Source organism: Labrus mixtus, chromosome 13 (genome assembly GCF_963584025.1).
Source record: "Labrus mixtus chromosome 13, fLabMix1.1, whole genome shotgun sequence".
Classification (NCBI taxonomy): domain Eukaryota; kingdom Metazoa; phylum Chordata; class Actinopteri; order Labriformes; family Labridae; genus Labrus; species Labrus mixtus.
The window spans coordinates 3,436,751-3,458,263 of record NC_083624.1 but is presented as its reverse complement, the minus strand read 5'-3'; the positions used below and the strand labels follow the sequence as shown (position 1 = coordinate 3,458,263).

The 21,513-nt window shown below is 40.7% G+C and overlaps 2 protein-coding genes across 4 annotated transcripts in view; one reads left to right on the top strand and one right to left on the bottom strand.

Moving 5' to 3' along the window:
• The window catches only part of asmtl (acetylserotonin O-methyltransferase-like), a 243,536-nt gene that overhangs the window by 71,671 nt on the left and 150,352 nt on the right, over positions 1-21,513 (top strand). The window lies entirely within an intron of this gene.
• fgf14 (fibroblast growth factor 14) overlaps positions 595-21,513 on the bottom strand; it is a 117,251-nt gene continuing 96,332 nt past the window's right edge. For all 3 annotated transcript variants that reach the window (XM_061053174.1, XM_061053176.1, XM_061053175.1), the window contains exons 4-5: positions 5,297-5,495; positions 595-2,445 (exon numbers count right to left, since the gene is read on the bottom strand). In XM_061053174.1, the coding sequence (XP_060909157.1) occupies positions 2,303-2,445; positions 5,297-5,495 (342 nt within the window). In that variant the 3' untranslated portion in view covers positions 595-2,302. The remainder of the gene's footprint in view (positions 2,446-5,296; positions 5,496-21,513) is intronic.

Genomic DNA, 21,513 nt, shown 5'->3' with positions numbered 1-21,513 from the left:
AACTAATGTGCTTTGATGTCCTGTAATAAGAAATGATCATGTATAATCCCAATAAATTATATTCACCAAATAAATCTCTTAGTATAGTTGCACTCTTTAGCAGCACACAGTATCTACTTAACACTCTAAATCCTATCGAACTATAAGGAAATAATCGTTAAAAGCAAGACAAACGGTATAAAGTGATCGTTCAGGTCGAGCTTCGATGATCCGCTAACAGTCATGATGAAGATGCGACAACAGAAAGTGCAGTGTGTTAGCTCTAAGGTTAGCCGTGAGTGTGCTGTAGCCTACAACATGCCCATTCAAACTCCCCAAATGCACTGAACCTCAGCGATCTCGAACTCAACACAGAGTGAAGAACCATACCCATACCTTGTTCTTCATAGAAAACACATGCACGTGATTAATTCAAGGTATACGTACTTCTCCGATAAAATGACATCAGTCAAGACCTCTGAGGGAGGGAGGGAGGGGGAGGGAGAGGGAGGGGGGGGGGTTGGTCTGAGCAAAGGGAGATTCAGTCGGACAGAACAAATGCTATCACAGTGAAAGCTTCGATGGGTTGAATCAGAGAATTCGACTTATTTTCAGTTTTGTTTTTTTTTGTCCTAAAGAATCAGTTCCTTCTTGGGATGAAAAAAAGACTTTGGTCATTTCTGAACGAGTACATCTGAGTGTGGTTTTTTTCTTAACATGGATAATGCTACGTGTCCTCTACATAGATGTAGTATCGGGTGGGTGAGGCACCTTTGGCCCAGTGGGGGACTGGGAACCTGTTTTTGCATGCCGGGAATCAAGGTCCAAACAGGCACGTGATAGGCCAAGATGATCAGTACTGGACTCTGCATGCTGAGCTAGGAGACAAATCCTCTCGTAGTAGTAATAATAATAATAATATCTAGTCATTTAAAAACGTTTTAATAGTCATTTTCCCTAAGTTTTATACAGTGAAAATGTTACAATAGAAGCCATCTCTTGTATAACTGCTGCAAGAAGAGAGAACACAATTTTTTTAACCTTGCCCATGCTTTAGTTTGCTGAACCAAATAGGAGTGCAGCCAATATAAACGTCGCCTACTTGGTTTTCAGCCATGTTGTTTACTGGCTATAAGTAGACGCTGCCTTAAGATGGCTGCCAGTGCTGCAGTTAGAGACCATCTGGGTCAAAGCCACAAGCCTCGCAGTCCAGAGAAGTCAGTGAGTGAGGGACGGAGGCCTACAAGGCCTAGAGATATTCCTAGAGCCCACGCTCAGAAATAAGCTTAAAGAAAAATAGACTTCAGGTTTTTCTATTTACCAGAGAAGGCGGATTGAACCGCTGGTGGGACTTAGATAGTGATATGTATACACCATTCCTTTACAGCGCTCTTCCACCCACACACACACACACACACACACACATCTGTTTAGAGGGGAGTCTGTGTGTGTACGTTTGTGTGTGTAGGGAGCTTCTCGCATTGATTGCAGTGGTGGTAATTAGCACTTCATCAACTATGATTGCAGGAGCTTTCTGCCAGCCTCCAGTGTGGTTTTGATCAGCAGTAAAAAGCAACATCTCAGATTTTTCCTGCATACTTTTAAACGTCTGTCTGTAAGTGTGTGTGCATGTTGTAGGCAAGACTATTTTTTTTGTATTTTTTTTACACGTTTGTTTTGTTTTTATGCCCCATCTGTGTGAATAAGTTTCTTAGAAAATCACACGACTCTCTTGCAAAATGGTTTTGATCTTTTTTTGGGTTACTTGACAAAGAGAAAAGTGTGTGACTAGAGATAGAAAGAGAGGGAGAGGGGAACATACTCGTAAAAAATAGAGGACGACAGTCCAAATATTTACTCTATCTATACAGTCTCTATCCCAGAACATAGCTGGTGAACTGTGGTATAGAAAATAGATCTGAAGGTACACAGACTCTGCTGTCACAGAGCCGCACAGAGAGGAAGAGGGGGATGGTTTCTTGAATGAACCGTCAGCAAGCACAGTACCACAAGCGCCGTTGTGAAATATGAATTCTCACAGTTTCAGAGGAATCTAAAGGCATTCCATGAATCGGAGGTCCTCTTCCCTCCTGTGCTGGAGAAACTCTGCCCCCCCTCCCCCTACCCCCGCAGAACCCGACGAGGACGAGGCGGAGAAAAAAAGAGGAAGGGAGGAGCAAAGAGGAGACAGGAAGGGTGGGAGGTTTGCCTGGGTTTTTGATCCGCAGAAGAAAAGAGGGTCTGGAGTCTAGTTAAGAGATGCCCTGCCTCCTGCCCTTCCGAGCACGCGCACACACACACACTGGGTTCCCTCCAGGTGTGGCTATGTGGGGGGCTTGTCGGGCTTGTTGACAGGTTTACCTCCGTTCATAACCGCCGGCTCACTTGTGCTTTTACTGGGGGGTACGGCCGCCTTCGGCACCGTCTCTCCTACATCATGCAACGATGGCTCTCTGTACATGGCAACTGGAGGAGGAGAGGATGAAGACAAGAGCAGAGAGAGAAGAGGAAACATGTTAGCAGGAACTTGAGTTTTGAGTTTAACACTTGAACTAAAGGAAATCTATAACTACTCAAATGGGCAAAGTCAGAGGTGGGCACACTTAATCCAACATTGTAACCTTGTTCACTGTTAATTAAAATTACCTAAATGTGTTCAAGATGAAATTAATATCTAGAAATAAACTTTCCTGTAGTATCTCTGATTTTCAAACGTTAGCAAGGAAGTGGCTAAATGCAAACACTTTCTGTATTTTGACAGTAGCTAATAGGATATGGGCGGCTGTGGCTCAGTTGGTAGAGTCATCACCTCTCAACCAGGAGGTCAAGGTTTCAATCCCCAGCTGAGCAACATGTCCGATGTGTCCTTGGGCAAGACACTTAACCCTGCATTGCTCCTTCGCTGCTTCGGTGGTGGTGTATGAATGCATTGGTGTTGTACTGACTCTCTGAAGTACGTCGCTTTGGATAAAAGCGTCTGCTTTTGTGAATTGTAACATATCAAGTGTGTTTTTTTTTTTAACCTTAAACAAGGCTTGGTCTCTGCCAGACTCTTGTTGTTTTATATGACACCCTGGAGTAAGCAGTACAACATGATGATGCAACAATTTTCTCCTCAGTTTACTCTCTGTAAAAAATGGAAGAAGAGCCTTAATGTCTTCCTTCTTTGGTAAATAGTTAAGGAGAATACACCCCCTGAACATTTGCTACTTTTTACAACAGTTTTCAGTCTGACAAAAATCCCCCACAACCTGCTGTGAGGGAATCCTGCAAATTATAGATGGGGTGGGGAGAGCTGATAGATTTTTAGCCTCCAGGAGTTGTGAAACCATGCAGACTTGCTGATTCCGAATCCAGGCACTCGATTTTTGACCAAACAGCGAAAAGTGTCTCATTATCCTCCACTTTACAGCCTGTACTCTCCAGCTGTATAATGTCTTGACAGGACACTTCAGCTTGATTCCACATTTAAATGATGGAAGCAATCAGGCTGGCGGCTGACGAGAGCGAAGGTGGCATCTGCTTTACTTTAAACTTTTCATGTTGCACTTACAGAGCTGTCCTGCGTCCTACACTGTATGCTTAATGCAGCGAAACAGCAGATTATCACATAAATATATATAAAAAAAAAAAAAATCGCATCGTTGCACCTTTAACAAGTATTTAGTTTATCTTATGGTATGGGGCCTTTCCATTGTACAGTAAAATGGGAAGTCATGCCATTTCTTTCAACATTTGACAGTTTGTGACCAAAATATATCCAAATATACTCATGTCCCCCGACCTAAAAGTTATGTTTCCTGCAGCAGAAGGATGCCATTGCTTACAGTAACAAGGTTCTTTTGCCAAGTTGACAGTTGAGAAACGGCTTGAGGTACTAAAAGGTGCAGAGAAAATAGGGAGCAAATGCTAATGATGCCCCCTGGGTCTCTCTAAGTAACAACAAAACAAAACAGAGAGCAATTTTTTTTTTTTTTGTACTGCAGTTTTTGGTTTGATTATTTTTTTTTAATATTGACTTTTACCTGTTTTTGAAAAGGTCATCTCAACTCAAAACATAGAATTATTAAATTATTCCATGTCACCCAAAGCAAAGGTTGTGTTCTGAATCCTAATACCTTTAGGATGTATATGTCTAAATCAATGCAGATTTATAGATATCTAATGTATCAATGAGAAAATATAAAGTTAATGGATTGGCTGATATAACTCTTCATAATCCAAGATAAAGATGTCATATAGAGAATTTTCCAAATGTGAAATATTTTCATACATAACATTATACCAATCATTTGCCAGTACTCGTTCTTTTTTTTCAATTTCTACAACTAATAATCTTCTTTATGCCAAAAGACTATTTGTCCCTCTGTAGGAATTAAATCTATCAATATAAAAAATATCACTCAGACTAATAAAAGGTTCAGTTATTTGAAAAAATTGGCAGGGAACTGATGTTCAAGGCATATTATGCACAAAGAGGAGGAAAAAGGTGTATTTATCAGGGACTATTTTCTCCTGTGGATTAATACTCAGTGCTTCGGTGGACATTTAGGGCAACCAGAAAAATATATGTGAGCAGGCCCGTCTGCAGAAATGACTATGTCCCCTAAACGGCCCAGTGTATGGGCCCTCAAAGGATATGATTTAAATCAACATATGCACATCATATCAGTAGTGTTAGAGCTAGCCTCCTGGCTAACATTAGCTAACTCTAGGTAACATTAAAAAAAAGATTATTATAATTTATGTACATTTTACTGAAGCAACAATAAATAAAATATGTGTTTTTGTTGATTTAAGAAGTACTGGTGAGTATTTAGGTGTAAAATAAAATGTGGACATTGTGGCTTAAAATTAGGATGGACCATGTTTATGCAAACCTCCATTGGCCCTCCCCATGTGACTGGACCCCAGAAAGCTTAATCCCCCTTTATGGGAGGCATTGGGTGTGAGGTGAATAAACTACATGTAGCTTATTCACCTCACACACCCAGTGTCAGTGCCACAGAGCTACACTGAGCTCATCGTGAAAAGTTTGGAAACACTCTAACTATGGCACACGTGAAAATACACCAGGCATTGGCTGCAGCAACAAATATTGATTATGATTCAATATATGTTTATTCTGGTCTTTGTTTTTAAAGAAAAGACAAAAAGGGGGACCTAGAGAATCCCACCCAAAGCCCTTCATTATAAAAAGGAGTTTTCGTTTTTCTGATTAATTTGAGAAATATGTGAGTTAAAGAAGTAGGCAACATCCAAACTACTAATCCAAATCTTTCTTATTTGCTTTTTGTATATATTATAGTACGTATACCTTCTAATGGCTTGGGCAGGAAGTGAGCAGCTGGTTTTGTTTTTTTCACCCGGTTCCCCTTCATGGCTTGGCCGTCTTTGTTGAGCCCTAGGAACCAAGCCCTCCCCGACTCCTGTTGTCTGTACAACATGGACGAGTAGATCACATAGTAGTTCTCGAACACCGACTCCTTGAACTTGCACTCCGCTGTAAAGAGTTCCTGCGGAGACAGACACAGGCAGACAGTTTATCAAAACGGGTGAAAAACCAAACGGAGATTAAACTTGAATTGACAATGTGGACAAGATTCCAGCAGATTCAGATAAATCATTCATGTTATAAGATTCACATTTTATCTGAACTTTCTTGAAGGTCACCGGGATAAATGCCATCCTTACTTCCCGCTGACAATGTATAGAATATTGTTAAAGGGCGGGGACAGGAGATGCCTCGCCAGGTTTAGTGGACTTCATACCTCTACCTGTCGAGGAAAGGACGAGTACCGCAGAGTCTTTCTCACTGTAATCATGTTTGATTCAAGCCTAATGACCTGCTCTGATGAAATAAAACTCTCCTCCTCTCCTTGGCCTTAACCTTGACTTCACTAGGACGAGAACTCGTTTAGTCAATTAGTTCATGTTCCCAGATGAAGGTATATATTGTTAGGCACTGACCCCAGCACCTCAGCAATGGAAATATCAGCACTTCTCCACCCTTGATGTTGCGCTCGACGCTCGAGCCTTGTTGTAAAATTCCCGTCTAATTGGTAAAATCACTTTTTCCCCAAAGCTAAATCTTCCGCATGTAATTTGTCTGCGACTGCCTCCTGAACTTTGTACGAATAATGATAGAACTAATCCGGTGACTCCTCAATCCTTTACACCTCAATCTGGCAATGACGGATGAACGCCGGGGCACCGCATCTCTTTCCACTGTTGCACATTCATCTCCAAGCAGAAGGGTAATAAAAAGCGTTTCCACATTGTCCGCCCCGCCAGGCTAAAAATAAAGGCATTCATCGGGGTGTATTAATCAAAGCGCACTCATCTCAATGTTTCACCACATCTGTTGTGAGCAGTTCACACAGAGCAGGCTCAGAGAACTACTGACAGTATCTGTAATAATCCTCTGATGGATGTCGTACGTCCACTGTTCAGGGTCTGGAGTCTTTAAGGAGATTGTTGAGGGAGAAAATAAGGGATGGTTCTAATTCTTTTCATCAATTCATGTTTTTACAGATTCAACACAAACAGTTTTATTAAACCAGGTCTCTGGAAATTGGAAGTGTTAAAAGAGTGTTTGAAATATTTTGTCTTTCTGTACCTCTCTGATTCATCCATGTTTTAGGATGCGATGGCCGATTGTAAAAGAAGATGATATCAAAAACATGTCAGCGGGGATATCGTAAATTTGATACCCCAAAAAGTTAGGATACTATAAAATATTGCATTTCATCGCATTCCATAGATCCGAAATATTAAGTGACGTCACCCATCTGTTACTGCAGGGGGCTTTGGAGTCCCATCGATGGTGGTCGCCATGCTGAAAATGTTTTCTCAACCAACTTTCAGGCAGCCCAAGAACAGACTGAGCTGGAGCTGAGGTAAGTTTTTTTAAGCTGGCTGTAAACATGTTGATTGATGCAGGCTCTTTTGAATGGGTGTGTATGTGACTTATGGTGCTTCTGCAGCCAGCCTCATGTGGACACTCAATGAACTACAGGATTTTGCACTTCCAGCCCCTTTGAAAAATGTCCATGTGAAGGTGGGGTGAGCTCATTTGTTGATGCTGTAAATACGTCCAATCCTATGGAGCATTGGTATAAAGCCAAAAAACTATCATTAGAGCCAAACTCTGTTGCTTTGTTTGCCATCTTGGATTTTAATTTATGACAGGACCTGATTCCTGGGACATCCCCTCTACTGTGAGGGTCATGTTTGAAAGAACAACTCAGGAAGATTTCATCGGCAGGCTATTCTGAAATTTTCTAGATATTTTCAGGAGTCCATGTGTGCAAACAGCTTCAGTTTTGCAGCATTTAGTACTTTTTTTTTTTTTTTAATCTGACACCGATATTACCACAAATAAGTAAAAACTTTGATCTGTTGGTGGCTTCAGATTGAGACTGTAGGAGACAGTGGGCTTTATTTTAGAGGCACAATGATTATCTGAGTCAAATATCATGGGAAATCATTCAACAGGCCAATTTAATGTCCCTAACCCCCCCCCCCCCCCCCCATTGCTAGGTCTATGACTCCACTGTGCTGTGGAAGGTTGTTTTCAAGATGACTGTTATGAAGGAGGGAAAAGGTGACAACTTGAGGCTGAGTCATTGTGGTCTAAACAAAATTAGGAAAGGCCACACACTAGCAGGATAAGAATAGTTGTTGTGGGACTTTCATGTTTACTGCAGCACCAGGCTTAATCGAACCCAAGCCTGTATATCTCTTTGCTTTTGGTTTTTGAAATGGAATGGAAAAAACAGAATTTTCACTTGGTCAGGGCAGTGAATTTGGCCTTTGTAGTTCCCCTACTAGGATATTTTTTTTTACTATCTTCAAAATCTGGTTTTGCTTTCCAAAGACAGCCTCACACATTGGCACAAAAGTATAACAGTAGAGGATAAAGTTGATGGAAGTTGAGCTGGGTATGATGGTCATTGGAGCGCATTACAAAAAAAAGAGACTAAGGAAGGTTCAACAGCTGTGGAGACATTTTGATAGAATGCAAAAATGGCAGCCTAACAGTGTTGCTAAAGGAGAAGATGGGATTCCAAAAGTCCAAAAGTCTAAAGGATTCCCTTTAGAGAAATTGGTGGATGGATTGTTTAACATTTCCAGAAATAAGTTTTGTTGAGATTTTCAAAACAAAATACAATTTAAAGAAAATATATTTGCCAACTGTCTTTTTTTTTTTAACAAAAATGTCAAACATTTGCTTTTTCAAGTTCCCTCAACGTTTGAAGACGTCCCTTTGACTCACTTCTACAATCCTGATGTTCATAATTCAACCGATTGTGGTCTTAGGATAACTCTGACGAGGCTCTGTCTTTATTAATGTTCTCTACTGCTGCTACACGGGAAGCCATTTATGGGCTAAATGCTTCGTTTTGAACCCAGGACACCCGGTGCCATGATTACACTGTAATTAGCACTATGGTGGATTACTCCTGTCAGAGTGTATCCTCCAGACGGTCTTCATCTGCAAGCAGAGCAGAGCAGGAAGTAACCAGAGGAACACTTGGGACGTCCGTAATGATCCTGAGAAGCACCCGGCCGTATTCTAAGTGTCCTCTCTTTCCTTGATTAGGACTCATGGGTATTTCTGAGTGAAAGGCGCAAACAGATAAAGCCTTACAAGTAAAAGACACATTTTGTGATTGCAAAGAAGTAACTGTGTGCATGAATTGAGAGGTCAAAGTGGGACACATTCCACAGGGATACCCTACATTCTGTCTCGCCAGCGATTACTTTACACCAGAGAATTCACTTCAGACCATTCCGGTGGCAAAATATGAGGATATGGTTCAAAACTATTAATGCTGCTTCTGTAGCAGACCACAGCGACTGAGCAGAACAATCCGTTGATAGGCAGACGCTCTGCACGCTGGAGCAATACAAAACCGAGCGTTGCCTGATAACACCCTGAGCGAGAGGCTGTCTGGCATGTTTAATATCAAATAAATAAAAATTCCCTGCGGACGCTGTGCCGGCTCAACCCCAGCCTCATTCATTTTGTCGTGCACATTAGGATTTAAGTCATGTCAGCAGCGAGCAGAGGTTTATCAAACGGCTGCTAAGGTGTCAGAAAAGGACGTCTGTGTGCTATCTGATCATGTGACGGAATAGGATATTACACGCTGTAAAAAAAAACATATACAGCCCATTCTATATGAGATTGTTAAACCACTTGCTGTGTTGATTTAAAGCTGAGGACAAGTGTATTTGTGCCTGCTCCATTTGTCACACATAATAACCTTTTTCTCTAAAGCAGAAGAAAACCCTGTCGCTGAGCCGATTAGACAGCAAAACAGTTTTACCTTCATGCTCCCCCGAGTTGCTTCAATTAAGTAATTATTTCTATTTCTTTTTTTTCCTCGTCAGGTGAGCTCCATCACAGGTTGCTTGGTTTGTGTAATTAGACTCAACATTTCGATACAGGGTCCCGTGTTTAGCCGAGCGCTGATTACTTACGCGGCACATTCCAAAACAGCCTTGAGTCAAAGTAATCATAGAAGCCGGAGCCAAGGCCGAAATTGCGGGCTAATCAAACGCCTTCATAAAGACTCCAAAGAAAAGTCGGCCTTTGTGTGCTGAGGCAAAGGAGTGGGAGGAGGTGGTTTGTTTGTGGAGAGATTTTTGATGCCGAACATAAAAAAAAAAAAAGTAACACTGTCAGCCGGAGTAATCAGTTTGATTTTGAAGATCAGAGAGATGTAGGCAGCTGACTTGGGACACATTGATTATGTTTTAAGCGTGTCAAATGTCAATGACAAGCAGAACACTGTCATCATGTTCTTTCTTTTTCTTCCTACAAGGTAAGACAGACACTTTTCTTCAGCCGTTTGTGATGCATAATGAGAAATGTCACATTGCTGATTAATATTATACAATAAGTCTTTATCCTTGTTACTATTGCTTCACAGTTCACGGTCAAGAGTATGTGTCTACTGAGACTTAGTACAGGTACAACCAAATGTAATTATTTGTTATTATCATGAACACCAAACCGCAAAACAAACACGCAGCTGAGATTAAAGCGTCCTCCATCTTGATGTTATTGTTGCATTAATGAGCTAACCGCTAGCTGTCTTACATCACTTTAGTTTCCGTCTTCAGGATGTGAATGTAAACGTAGAAGAAAACCCTTGAAATGACGTTCTACTCTGGAAAGCTCTCAAGTAGAGTGAACAAGTTTGAGGTCCCTCTTTGTGCGGTGACTGCACGGCATTTTAAACACTTGTCCCGCCTCAGCAAATTGAGACGATGTGCCGCATTTCATTGGCTCTAGTTTTCCAAAGTGCAGGAGAGTTAACTTTTTCATATCTGGTTTTCACAGGGCTGAGCATAAAGGAAATGAAGGCTATCATGGCGGCACTGTTTCAGATGTCCATCAATCAGCAAACACGTGGGGGTCAAGGGCCTCGCCGACATGTCACCATCCTTGTTGCTTGTGTTACGCCCCACTGCCACGCAACGAGAGCACTTTTTGAAACTACGACAAAGAAAAGGAGATGCAGATTTACCAAAGTATTGGAAAGTATTTACCCAAGGATGAAGCCGGGGGGAGTGCAACTCCGAGAAAGGCTTGTGACATTTGCCAAAGTTTCTTTTTATCCCGCATGAAAGAGAATATGCCTGAAGCAACACACTACATGCAAGAGTCAAAAGAAACGCCTAGCTCATAAAGAGAAATGTCAATCTATGGATACATTCCTCCTGAAACCAAAAGAGGATTGCCCAACAGATAAGCAGCTAAAATACCAAACTTTAAACGTTGTGATGCTGCACCTGGTAACTCTACCTGCAGAGGTTACAACTGCATGCAGTATATTATTTGATTTTGTAGGTTGCAAAGAGGCATCACAATTCATTTCAGCTTGTTTTATAACAAGTTAAACATCCCTTACAAGTGCTTTAATCAATAATGAAATATTTGATAGTTGCAGCGCAAGTGATAATTTTTAAGTGTTTAAAGCAAAATTTCAAAGTAGCAGTTTACCACTGAAACAAATGTGTGTGGCAGTTTTATCTTTACATTCAGAGCTTTAAAAGGTATCAACATAATATTTGTTAAAATGTGGGTGACATTGAAGAAGAGAGAGAGACTCGGACACGGCGCACACAACACCAAATCGAATCATTTTTGAGGCGACGAACGCTTGATTTTCCTCCCACTCGATCTCCCCGCCTGGCGCTCCACATCAGCGGCTCCCCGCTCTGAAAGGGGAAGGCCATAATTGACCTTGGCCACTGACAGCGTGAGGGCCAAAACTGCTCAGCCTCACATAATCAGCTGCTGCCGCCAAAGCAAAGAGAAAAGAAAAAAAAAAAAAACAGTGGCAGAAATAAAGGAGAGCTGAACAGTCAGGTGGAGGTGCAACAAAAAGGCAGAGATTGAGAGAGAGGGAGAGGTGGTTAAGGGGCAAAGCGGAATACAGCTCCTGCAGAAAAATAACACATAAAGAAAAGAGACAAATGGATTGAGACAGATGGAGGGAGTGGGAGTTTAAATGAGAAGCCCTGAAATGAAGTGAATCGGGATTAAAAGACAAGAGAGCAAAGAGAGTCACTCTAAAACAAACATCCTTTAGAAAAGAACACATAACGGGTCGTGATTTCCAAGCATGACTGCCTGAAATTAGGTGAGAGGACGCCTAAACGGGGAGGGGGAGACGCACATTAACATGCAGAGTGACTGCTCGCTACCCCACTGTGGAAAGGAAGAAATTGTTTATTAATGCTGCCAGCATAAAACCTATTAATCCGTGGAAAAAGGTCAACCTCCAGAAAGCTGAGCTGCATTCACAATGCTAAGCCGCTCTCATAAGTATAAGAGTCACGTCGGCAGTGTGTGCAGACAATGGGGGCTTCTGTAGACCCGCCTGATTATCCAACCCAGAGGAGGAAGAGGGGAAGACGCAGACCAAATGAGGAGAGGCACTTTGTCAACAGCACGATGGATTTTATACACAGACGCTATACAATATCAGATCCTTTCCTTTTTTGTATATGACAGATTAAATAAAGCTATAAAGTTTTAACCTGAAGGATTATAAATGAAATTACTTTTTTTTAATAAAAGGTTAATAATGAAAGGCAGAAGGTCTGAAAACACTTGTTATCTTCTAAAAAGCTTAAAATTTATTTATAAAAAATATAGGGGCTTAATTAGATTTTCACATTTGATTATGGTAGAACAGAGACAATGGGGAGGGGCAGAAGTCAAAGACTTTTTTTGGCTGAGCCTCTAAACGTCAAAGGAAGATTCCCAGGCTGTCACAGAAACATCGACGTGGTGTTAAAGCTCCCTTATGTCACTTTTGTTTTTCTGTCTATTTGGCGCCCTCCTGTGGACAAAGTGAAACGTCTTATCTCTTTGCTAACCTTGTCCTTTACATGAATAAGTGGTGTTTTTTTTTTTTCTTTTTTCAAGATTTTTGGGCTTTTTGTGCCTTTAATGGAGAGATAGGACAGTGGATAGAGTCAGAAATCAGCGAGAGAGTGGGGAATGACATGCGGGAAAGAAGCCACAGGTGGGAAGCGAAACCCGGGCCGCCCGCTTGAGACGACAGCCTCCATACATGGGGTGGGCGCACCAACCACTGCGCCACCAGCGCCCCCGAATAAGTGGTGTTTTTGACAAAATATCTCTTTAAATGTTACATATTTTCTCATAAAGTAATTTGTTTATAGAAAGCAACGTCTGAACACCTTTTCAGGGTCACATTGGAGCAGAATTGATGCTAAATCAGCGTAAGTAAAAGTCTATTTTCATCCTAGCTAGAAAGTTCACAATATATCGGCTGCCATATTGGTACTGTAATTGGTACATTTTTTCCTGTAAGATTCAGGCTTTATTTGTATTAGTTCTTTATAATCTGGATAATCTAATCCAGTTTTGACGCACAGTTTTCATTTTGTTTGCTGTATACATATCCACGTAAGTCTCCTCCCTGTCTTTACCTCCTCATGCTGATATCTTTTGAATATTTTGTTCATGTATTTATAAATCACTGATATAGAAAGATAACTACAAACGGTCATATCTGCAGCCATAAAACAGTGAGCCAGCAGACTGCCAATTTACTGTCTGATTTATGACTTTATTTTAACATTCATTCATTCCTGTCAGATCATTTGCGTACAGTCACCTTGAAAAACTGTGGCAATACTGCCTTTTTTAACCAGAGCGAACACAAAATGTACCTTTCACTAAAAGAGAGAGAGAAAGAACACCGACAGCTTTGAGCTGTTTGGCCACCAGAAGCACTTAAGTGTTCAATAAAGTTTCCCTGAAGGCAAAGATCCTTTAACACAGGCCCAGTACAGCTCCCCTGGCAGACACACACACACACACAAACACACAAAACAGCCCATGCTAAGAAATGTTCCAGAGAAGAGCGGCTCTCAGTGGGGGATTAACCTGTAGCAGGCAAAGTCCAGACACGATTTAGGTCACAATCTGGGGGTTTAAAATGTGCAAGGCATGTCTGTCTGTGTGTTCAGCTTTCTGCCTGCAAAACTCAAAAACTTGGAAGTTAATTAAGAGGAAAATGATCCACTTAGGATGTTGGAAATCAGTTAAATGGCAAAATAATGCTGCAGCCAAAATGATTGCAAACTAACTTATTGAAATTGCTGTTGTAAGTGAGAGAAAATTAAACTCATAATACATGTCAGAAGTTATCTGAATGAAAACCAAATTCCCGACCGTTGTCTGAGCAAAAAACACAAAGAAAACCCAACACAGAGATCGGCTTACATCAAAAGCCATTACAAGACGAAGTCGAAGAATACATTAAAGCTCACACATAACGCAAAATGCACTTCACCATGGTTTTTCTAACACTAGTATGTGTCCCAAGCATGTCGACGACCCTGCAACTATGAGAAAAGAGCATCCTCTCCATCTTTTGCCTGCTCCACTTTTCAGAAAACGTGTGCTCAAACAGGCCGTTTGGAGATTTTCCCTTCATGACATCACAAAGGGAAGTAACCACTCCCCCAGGAGGGTGACTCTCCCACAGCTGGGATTTTGTTCTGCCCATTGTTTACAGTTAGGCAAGGTGCAAGAAAGCCTAAGGCACATCCCCTTTCAGAGAGGGGCATGGTCAGACACCGCTCATTTGCATTTAAAGCTACAGACACAGAAACAGCCTATTCTGAGCAGGGCTGAAATAGAGGGGTTTGTATGCATGTGAAAATACAGGATTGGAGTGGATTTTGAGCAAGAAACTTCAAAGACATGTTTAGGGGAGCTCTGAGACTTATTTAAACTTAATGAAAATGAGTGTAAAGGTTACCTTTAAAATCCTGAGTGGAGAAAATCCTTTGCTCATGCTACATAAGAAAATTACACATTGTAGGAGAGCTTGCTGTCCAGCAAACACACAGACAAAGCGTAACCCACCCACGCATACATCAGCACAGTTTCAAGTACTCCACTGTGTCTGTGTCGTGTGTGCAAGTGTGTATGCACGAGTGTGTTTGTCCACTCTGCTGCCGTTGAACTGCAAATTGGTGCCAGATTGGTGTCAAGGAAGCCAGATTTTTTACTAGATTGGCTCGTCATCTCATGTCAAGCGAGCCAGCAGCCTGCCCAGTGCAACAAGCTGACGAGCATATATCAGACATGTCACACTCAAGTGCTGATTTCTTGAAGAGCACACACACATTCCTGCAAGAAGAAATAAATAGAGAGAAAATGTTGGTGGTGTGTTCAGGTATGGAGTCTGTTTTTTCCTCTGTGTGTTTCCGTCTCTGCACAGGTTGTTTACACCCTCAGGGACAGCATCCCTGTATTTTTCTTTGAAAACACAACTGCATGTCCTTGTCTTGTAAATGATCTTGTCGGTGACTCTTCCACTTGCTACTTTGCTCTTTAGCTTTTTCAATATGTCAGATCTTTACTCTAGTGAGCATTTATTTATATGAACAGACAGCAGACTGTGGAGAGACTAACTCCTCTTTTCTGTTGACTCCGATCTTCTTTCATGTCAGATTTCACAAACTAAAACAGTCAGTGCCTTTGTGTTTTTATTATTAGATGTTTTTGTCCCCTTGCTCTGGTGTCTTGTTTTTTTCTGGGTGACAGGGGTGGCATTCCTGCGTATTATTTTGTTTGTCAAGCTTCTGGTGCCTATTTAATTGGTTGTGTGACTTGTGTTAATGAACACAATTCAGACTCCCCTCTGTTTTATTGGCCCGTCTATTACAGCTGAAGGGTTCAATTAACTAAAGAAAATACTTGTAAAAACTTAATTAGGATATAGGAAAGTTCCAGAAGATAAGGGTTGTGATAATTAACTTATTTCTTGTTGTAAATGTTATATAAAAAGAGCCAACCATCCAATGTATGTCATATACATTTAAAATCATATTATTATTTTTTTCCAAAAGCCCTTAAAATACATAAGTAAGCCACATATTTCTTATGGGTAACATAATCTTTGAATACCATGGACATGGGCACTGTGGTTTATTTTGAGTATCACAGCCAATATCCCAGTTCAGTAAATACCTGGTCGCACTATGTGTTATCAATCCGCAGCAGAAAGTAGTCCCCATCATTAAAAACCCTTAAACTCCTGTTTGAATTATGTTTGCTGCAAACTATAGTATAGAGCTGTTGTAGGGGTTAACTCTGCCTTGTTTTTAATCTAGCAATATATTTTTGACATTTTTTAGAGAAATGGTTCAGATCTCCCGGAGGAATGGATGGTCTTATGGCTGAATGCGCTGAAAGTCTGACTCTCAGTATTTGACATCCCATGCCCGTTAGGAACTATTTTGACACAAGCACTCCAACAAATTTTCTAGAAAAAAGAAATGCCCCTTAAAATGTTCTAACTTGTCACATAACATCGTGAAGTCTTCCCTGTCAGACGGGACGGAGGGGGTGAGGGTCTCAGGAGAAAGGACACTGCAGCCACAATGTTCACACGGGATCCAAGATAGCATGAGCAAAGTCCAAAGCTATAATGGCGTTTTGTGTAATTGTATCAAGGTAAGTGTGTCGATGAGCATAAAGCGAGCACATTGACCTCACTGGTTGGTATTACCTGCTGCATTCTCGCATCGTCTCATACCGACTTCATGTGGAAATTTAGGTGGATGGCAAGAAAGGGTTTGGGTAAAGTTTGGCTAGAAAGAAAAAAGCATTTTTTTTGTACACACATGCAGCACTCCCTAAAATGTGAACAAATTTGAAGGAATTTATACAAAGTTTTAGTTTTGGTCTTTTCCTGTTTTGTTCTCATCAGGAAAATTCAGGTTTTACAGCCAAAGAGAAAAAATTGTGAAAGCAGTTTGTGAATCTGAAGGGACCTGTGTGTAAACTATTGACAAAAATAATACACATACACAAGCATGTATAATATGACAGTTGTTCACTGTAGAGTTATAAATGACCCCTGCTTTCAAAGATAAACCCAAGAGATCATAGGATGGTCCAGGGATGTCCTGTGCTCCTGTACTATGAAACCATATTTCATAGTTGACTCTGGGGTTTTAGCATATCTATTGTGCTTTCCTACATGCAGGAACTGAACTGTACATGCTGGCCGAAGAATAAAGTATTCTATTTTCATAAAAGCAGAGGCAGAACAAACCCAACTGCAATGCCTCTTTTTCTAGGAATACTTGCATTTTCTCGTCCTCTTGTCTTTTTGCCAATTTTGTTGCTTCAAACTGAATACTTTCACAGAGTGAGAGGAACGGCAAAGCAGATAAAATATAGTGCACTGCAATTTGGGGACCAGATTTGGCATGAAATTGTGCCTGAGCACAGACTCTCATCACAAATGCAAAGGGAACCATGACAATTTCATGGTTTAAACAGTGCTGTGCTGTTTGAGGGAGGATGTGCCGGAAGGATGCAGGACGACAAATTCTGACACGGTGCTAAAAACATGGCGGGGATTGTGATGTGTCAGACGTGTGGGCACCTTTAAATGAGAATGAAATAAAAACTTTCGCCGCAATACTGGACTGAAAATAACGCAAATAAAAATATTGCTTCATTATTTTTCACAACATATCGACATAAATGGCAACCAATGGCTGCCGGGATTTTAATGAAATTCACTAGAAAAAAAGCTGGGACCCTACAGTGCATTGAAAAAAAAGTAAATACTAATGCTAATAAATGATTTGTAGTTGAGGAGCTTAAACTTACAAAAAAAGTACTTGTTTGACCCTTTAATGCCAAACTCCAAAGAACATTCAAAGGATAACCTCAATAATACAGTATTATGTCCCCTTGTAAACAGGATCTACATGAGCTTAAGCTCCAAGTGTATACATAAAAGGAGCTCAAGAGATTAAACTGTCCGTGTTTGTGTGTGAGAGAGGAAATTCAAAGGTCATACTAGATGGCAATATCATTGAAAGGGCACATAGAGGTTATCACTTATTGGCAGTGTTCAGATAATAACATGGCTGATAATTACATAAGTAGATGTAAGTACCACTCTTGGTATTATCAACTGTTTACCATAATATATCATGTACTTACTGCCACATGCTTGATGACAGAAGTACACAAAGCAGATTCTTGCATTGTAGTCAAGTCAACTGGAAGACCTGGAGCACTAGATCCTAAAAAAAACTAGGTTAAAGATGGGATTTCTTTGAAGTACCTGGCTTAAAATGTAATAGGATTGGGGGATTTGGTTACAGAGAATCCTGCTTTCCCTTCGGTATTTGATGAAATTTGACTGTAGAGGGGCCATTTCACAGTGTCGATCTGGGCTCAAACCTTGTTGACAAGCAGCCAGAGCACTCAGCCTGAGTGTCTGTGCATGAGGGGAAGACAGCAGAGGATTCCCCAGCAGTCTGTCTGTCAATGAGGATAAAATGTGGCATGGCTACACTTGGAAGGCTGACTGATTCAAGCAGTCAGTCAGAAAGGAGCCACGTAACCAAGCGGCCTGCCCGTCAGCTGCCACATGTGATCTGGGGAATACTGCGTTGCATGCCAACAATACTTCAATTTTACAGTCTAAAGCACTTATGTAACTTAATAGACCAAATATAGACAGACCAAGAACACTTTAGGGGGATAAATACTTGTCTGCACAATTCTGCAATAAAATCTTAGGACAGTGATAAAAGTCTCCATTCCCAATTTATATTCAGTTCCTTTTCTAAAGTCACAGTGAAATTCCTTAAGGTTAGATGATAGTCCTTTAACATAGCACTTCCGCACTTATTCACTGAGGTAATTAGTATACAATTGGCAATGCTTCGGATCCAATTTGCGGGAATAGGCTTTTGACTCTTCCACTAGCCACAAACTGTGACCTTCTAACGTCAAAAAGAACCATAACAAAATCTTTTCTATTTATTTTAGGTCTAGTTCAACCCTAGATGGCCAACACCCCTCAACATGTCAGTACATCAAAATGCTTTACTCCTCCATGCTTAACGAACCTCACAACCCTTGAAAGCCTTTTGCATAAATCTGAGATCTCGACAGGCCTTTTGGTAATTGCAGCTTTCTTGAGTGTCCAATAGGACAAGCAATAAAAATCTGTGGCCACCAATATCATCATCTGCCTCCGTAATGAAGACTATGAGCATGGCCCACTAGAGAGTACCATGCTTCAAAATACTCCCAGATGCAAGAGCAATTCTTCTTGAGGCAGTTAAAGATGTTGCAGGAATGCCTTTGCTAAATGTTCCCAGTTTACCTCCTTTTTAGTCACCTCCCTAAAACAACCCATCAAAAAGTGACCCATGGATACCTCTGGGTCTTCTTTATCTGACTGTCAGTCACATAGAGATGAATATTTGATCACAAGACAACAAAGTCTGTCATCTTTCTAGCATCAGTTATCTCTAGCTTGAACAAAATATCTTCTAAGGACAGTGCATAATGAGCACAAGTTACCAAGCACAGCTAAGTTTTGGATAAGGAAGAAGGTTCCTTCGATCGTCTGTTGGAGGTTCATCCTGGCTCAAGTCACCCAGCAGAACTGTACATTCAGTTCTTAAGAGAAGCCTGTTTAAGTACTTCATCCAGACCAGATGTCTAAGAACTGTTTTTATCTGTGGAAAGCACTTTTCTTGCAGTTGCATTGGAGAAAACGTCTAATTATCGGGTGAAAAAAACTCAAATGTAGAGTCACTCAGAGGCTCATTAGTATCTCTAACCCTGTCTCAATGAGCTCTAGAACGGGCGAGCCAATCAAGCACCTATCCAGGAGTTCGGTGACACAGCATGTGCCAGTAAAATATATAGTCGATATAAATATAAACCAGTTGTTGGTGGCGATTAGGACAAATGAGTTCAAATGGAGAAGACACCTATATACAACAGAAAAATGTGTGAGAAAGTGCAGATTTTCAACAGCTACAAGTACAAGTGGAAGCTTTCCTTTCCTGCGTGCATGTGAGTGTGTACTGGAAGGAACAGCCTTCAGAATAGTATGCGTGGGTGTATCACACAGTAACTCCTCCTGACCTGCTAGCCTCTACAGTGAAACTGTAGTGAAAGTACCGTTAACCACAAGATTGTGCCGTACAAACATTTACATAGAGGTCAGAGCTATTCTTAACAAAAGGAGTAAGATGCTTTTTTTTCATACAGAATAAATGCAAATTTACGCATAGGTTTATGATTTACTTCAGATTTATGTAGGGCTGCACTAATAAAATGCCCCTCTATGCAGATGATGCACTGATTCTTTTGCACAAGTACACACAACTGAACTGGCAGATTTGTAGAGCTCCTCAAGTCGCTGTAGTATTACCTAACTCCCAGTGTGAAGACACAGATGGAAACAGCAGAGAAGGGATTAGCTCAGATTTAAGAGAATGAATTTCCATGATTTACAACCTTTCTGTAAGAGCTCTCACCATATTGATTTTCACAACTCCAGGGGTGAAGCTTGATAAAATGTTACTTTCATTTCATGGGCGGAAATAGAAAAAGAAGAAGGATCCTTGTAGAGAAAAGAGAAAAGTGTAGCAGTTACACCTGCAGGCAGGCAGGCAGAACACTGAAGGCTTTTTTGTCGCAGTATAACAACCTCCATCCTTCACACAAACACACCCACACTTTGATTCAGCTATAGAGAAGAACTTGAACAGAATGGCAACCAGCATTCCTATGGGTATGACACAAAAGTCCTTCCATGATCAGCCATAACCCTTCCAGATGGTTTTATGAATCACTTCTTCATCCAAATAGTATCAGGGAAAAGTTGAAAGGAGGATAATTCGTAGAAATATTTATTTTATAGTTCTTTTTATTCACTCCCTATGACAATTAAATTTTTTTTACAATGGCGGCATCATCAGAAAACTACCAAACTTCCATTGTAAACTGTTTTTTTTCCTTTTTAAAAAGGAACAGAATGGTTTAACTGATTTCTGAAAATGTATTATGTTAATAAATCTCAAAAGTTGCAGGTTCTTTCCTGATTGACAAAGACACTGTACACTTCAGGTGATAGTAAATTTAGAAACATATGTGGCAAAGAAAGCTCAAATTCCAGAAAAAAAATGTGAAGTCTAGCACTAACACTCACCGTCATGACATTAGCATATTAATATTTTGCTAAGCATGTTGTTGACAGATTAATATTTGCTGATAAACATTCGATATTACTAAGTTTAACATATAGTGATAGAAATAGAACAAATAGAGAGTGGGCAGAGCAGGAAACCGAGGGAGAGCCTGATGATAACATAATATATATATCTAGGTTGTGGGATTTCTACAGGAGGTAAAGTCTACCTGAAGCTACATTTAGAAATCTGGTTGTAGTCCCATTATGTGAAGAATGAACTCTCACAAGATTCCAAGACCATCCAGACTGGCTGAGTGTTTAAACACCTAAACTGTAATAACAGAACAGGGATTACAGAAGTGATCGCGTAGAGGACTGAAGCGCACAATCGGATGCCAGTTTGCCATTGACACTGAGGTTCCCGAGGACTACTTGTGGCTTTACGAACCCTTGTGTCTCGGCCCTCATGCTGCTCATTTGCACATAACTCTGCTCTTGAAGCAACAAGCACAAGTGTGCCATTTGTATTTGCATGATGCTTGACATTTACACAATGGGAAAGCAATTAGGCCAGAACTAGGGTCATTAATACAGTGAACAGACTAGATGTGTTTGCTCTGATAGCTACTTCAATATGTATTCATGGAGAAATGACAACCATGCCATCTGTATATCTACATATTAACATTTCCTCTCTTGGCATACAGAGGAACACAGACGGTGATCCGGTTCCCCTTCTCCTAGCGCCTACTCTTCTTCTGTTTCTCTTACATTTCTGCTTCGACATGGTGCAACACGTACTTACACTCACCTACAAAACATGCAAGAGAAAAATGTGACTTTGTTCATCACTAATGGCCTGAATATGAGCAGTCTAAAAGGGTCACTCTCTGAACATCCATTTTTCAAACAGGTTAAATGTAAATACAGACTAAAGCACTGGAGGATAGGACAGCAACAGGGTGCTTATTATGAATAAATGTTGCCAATTCAAGGTAAA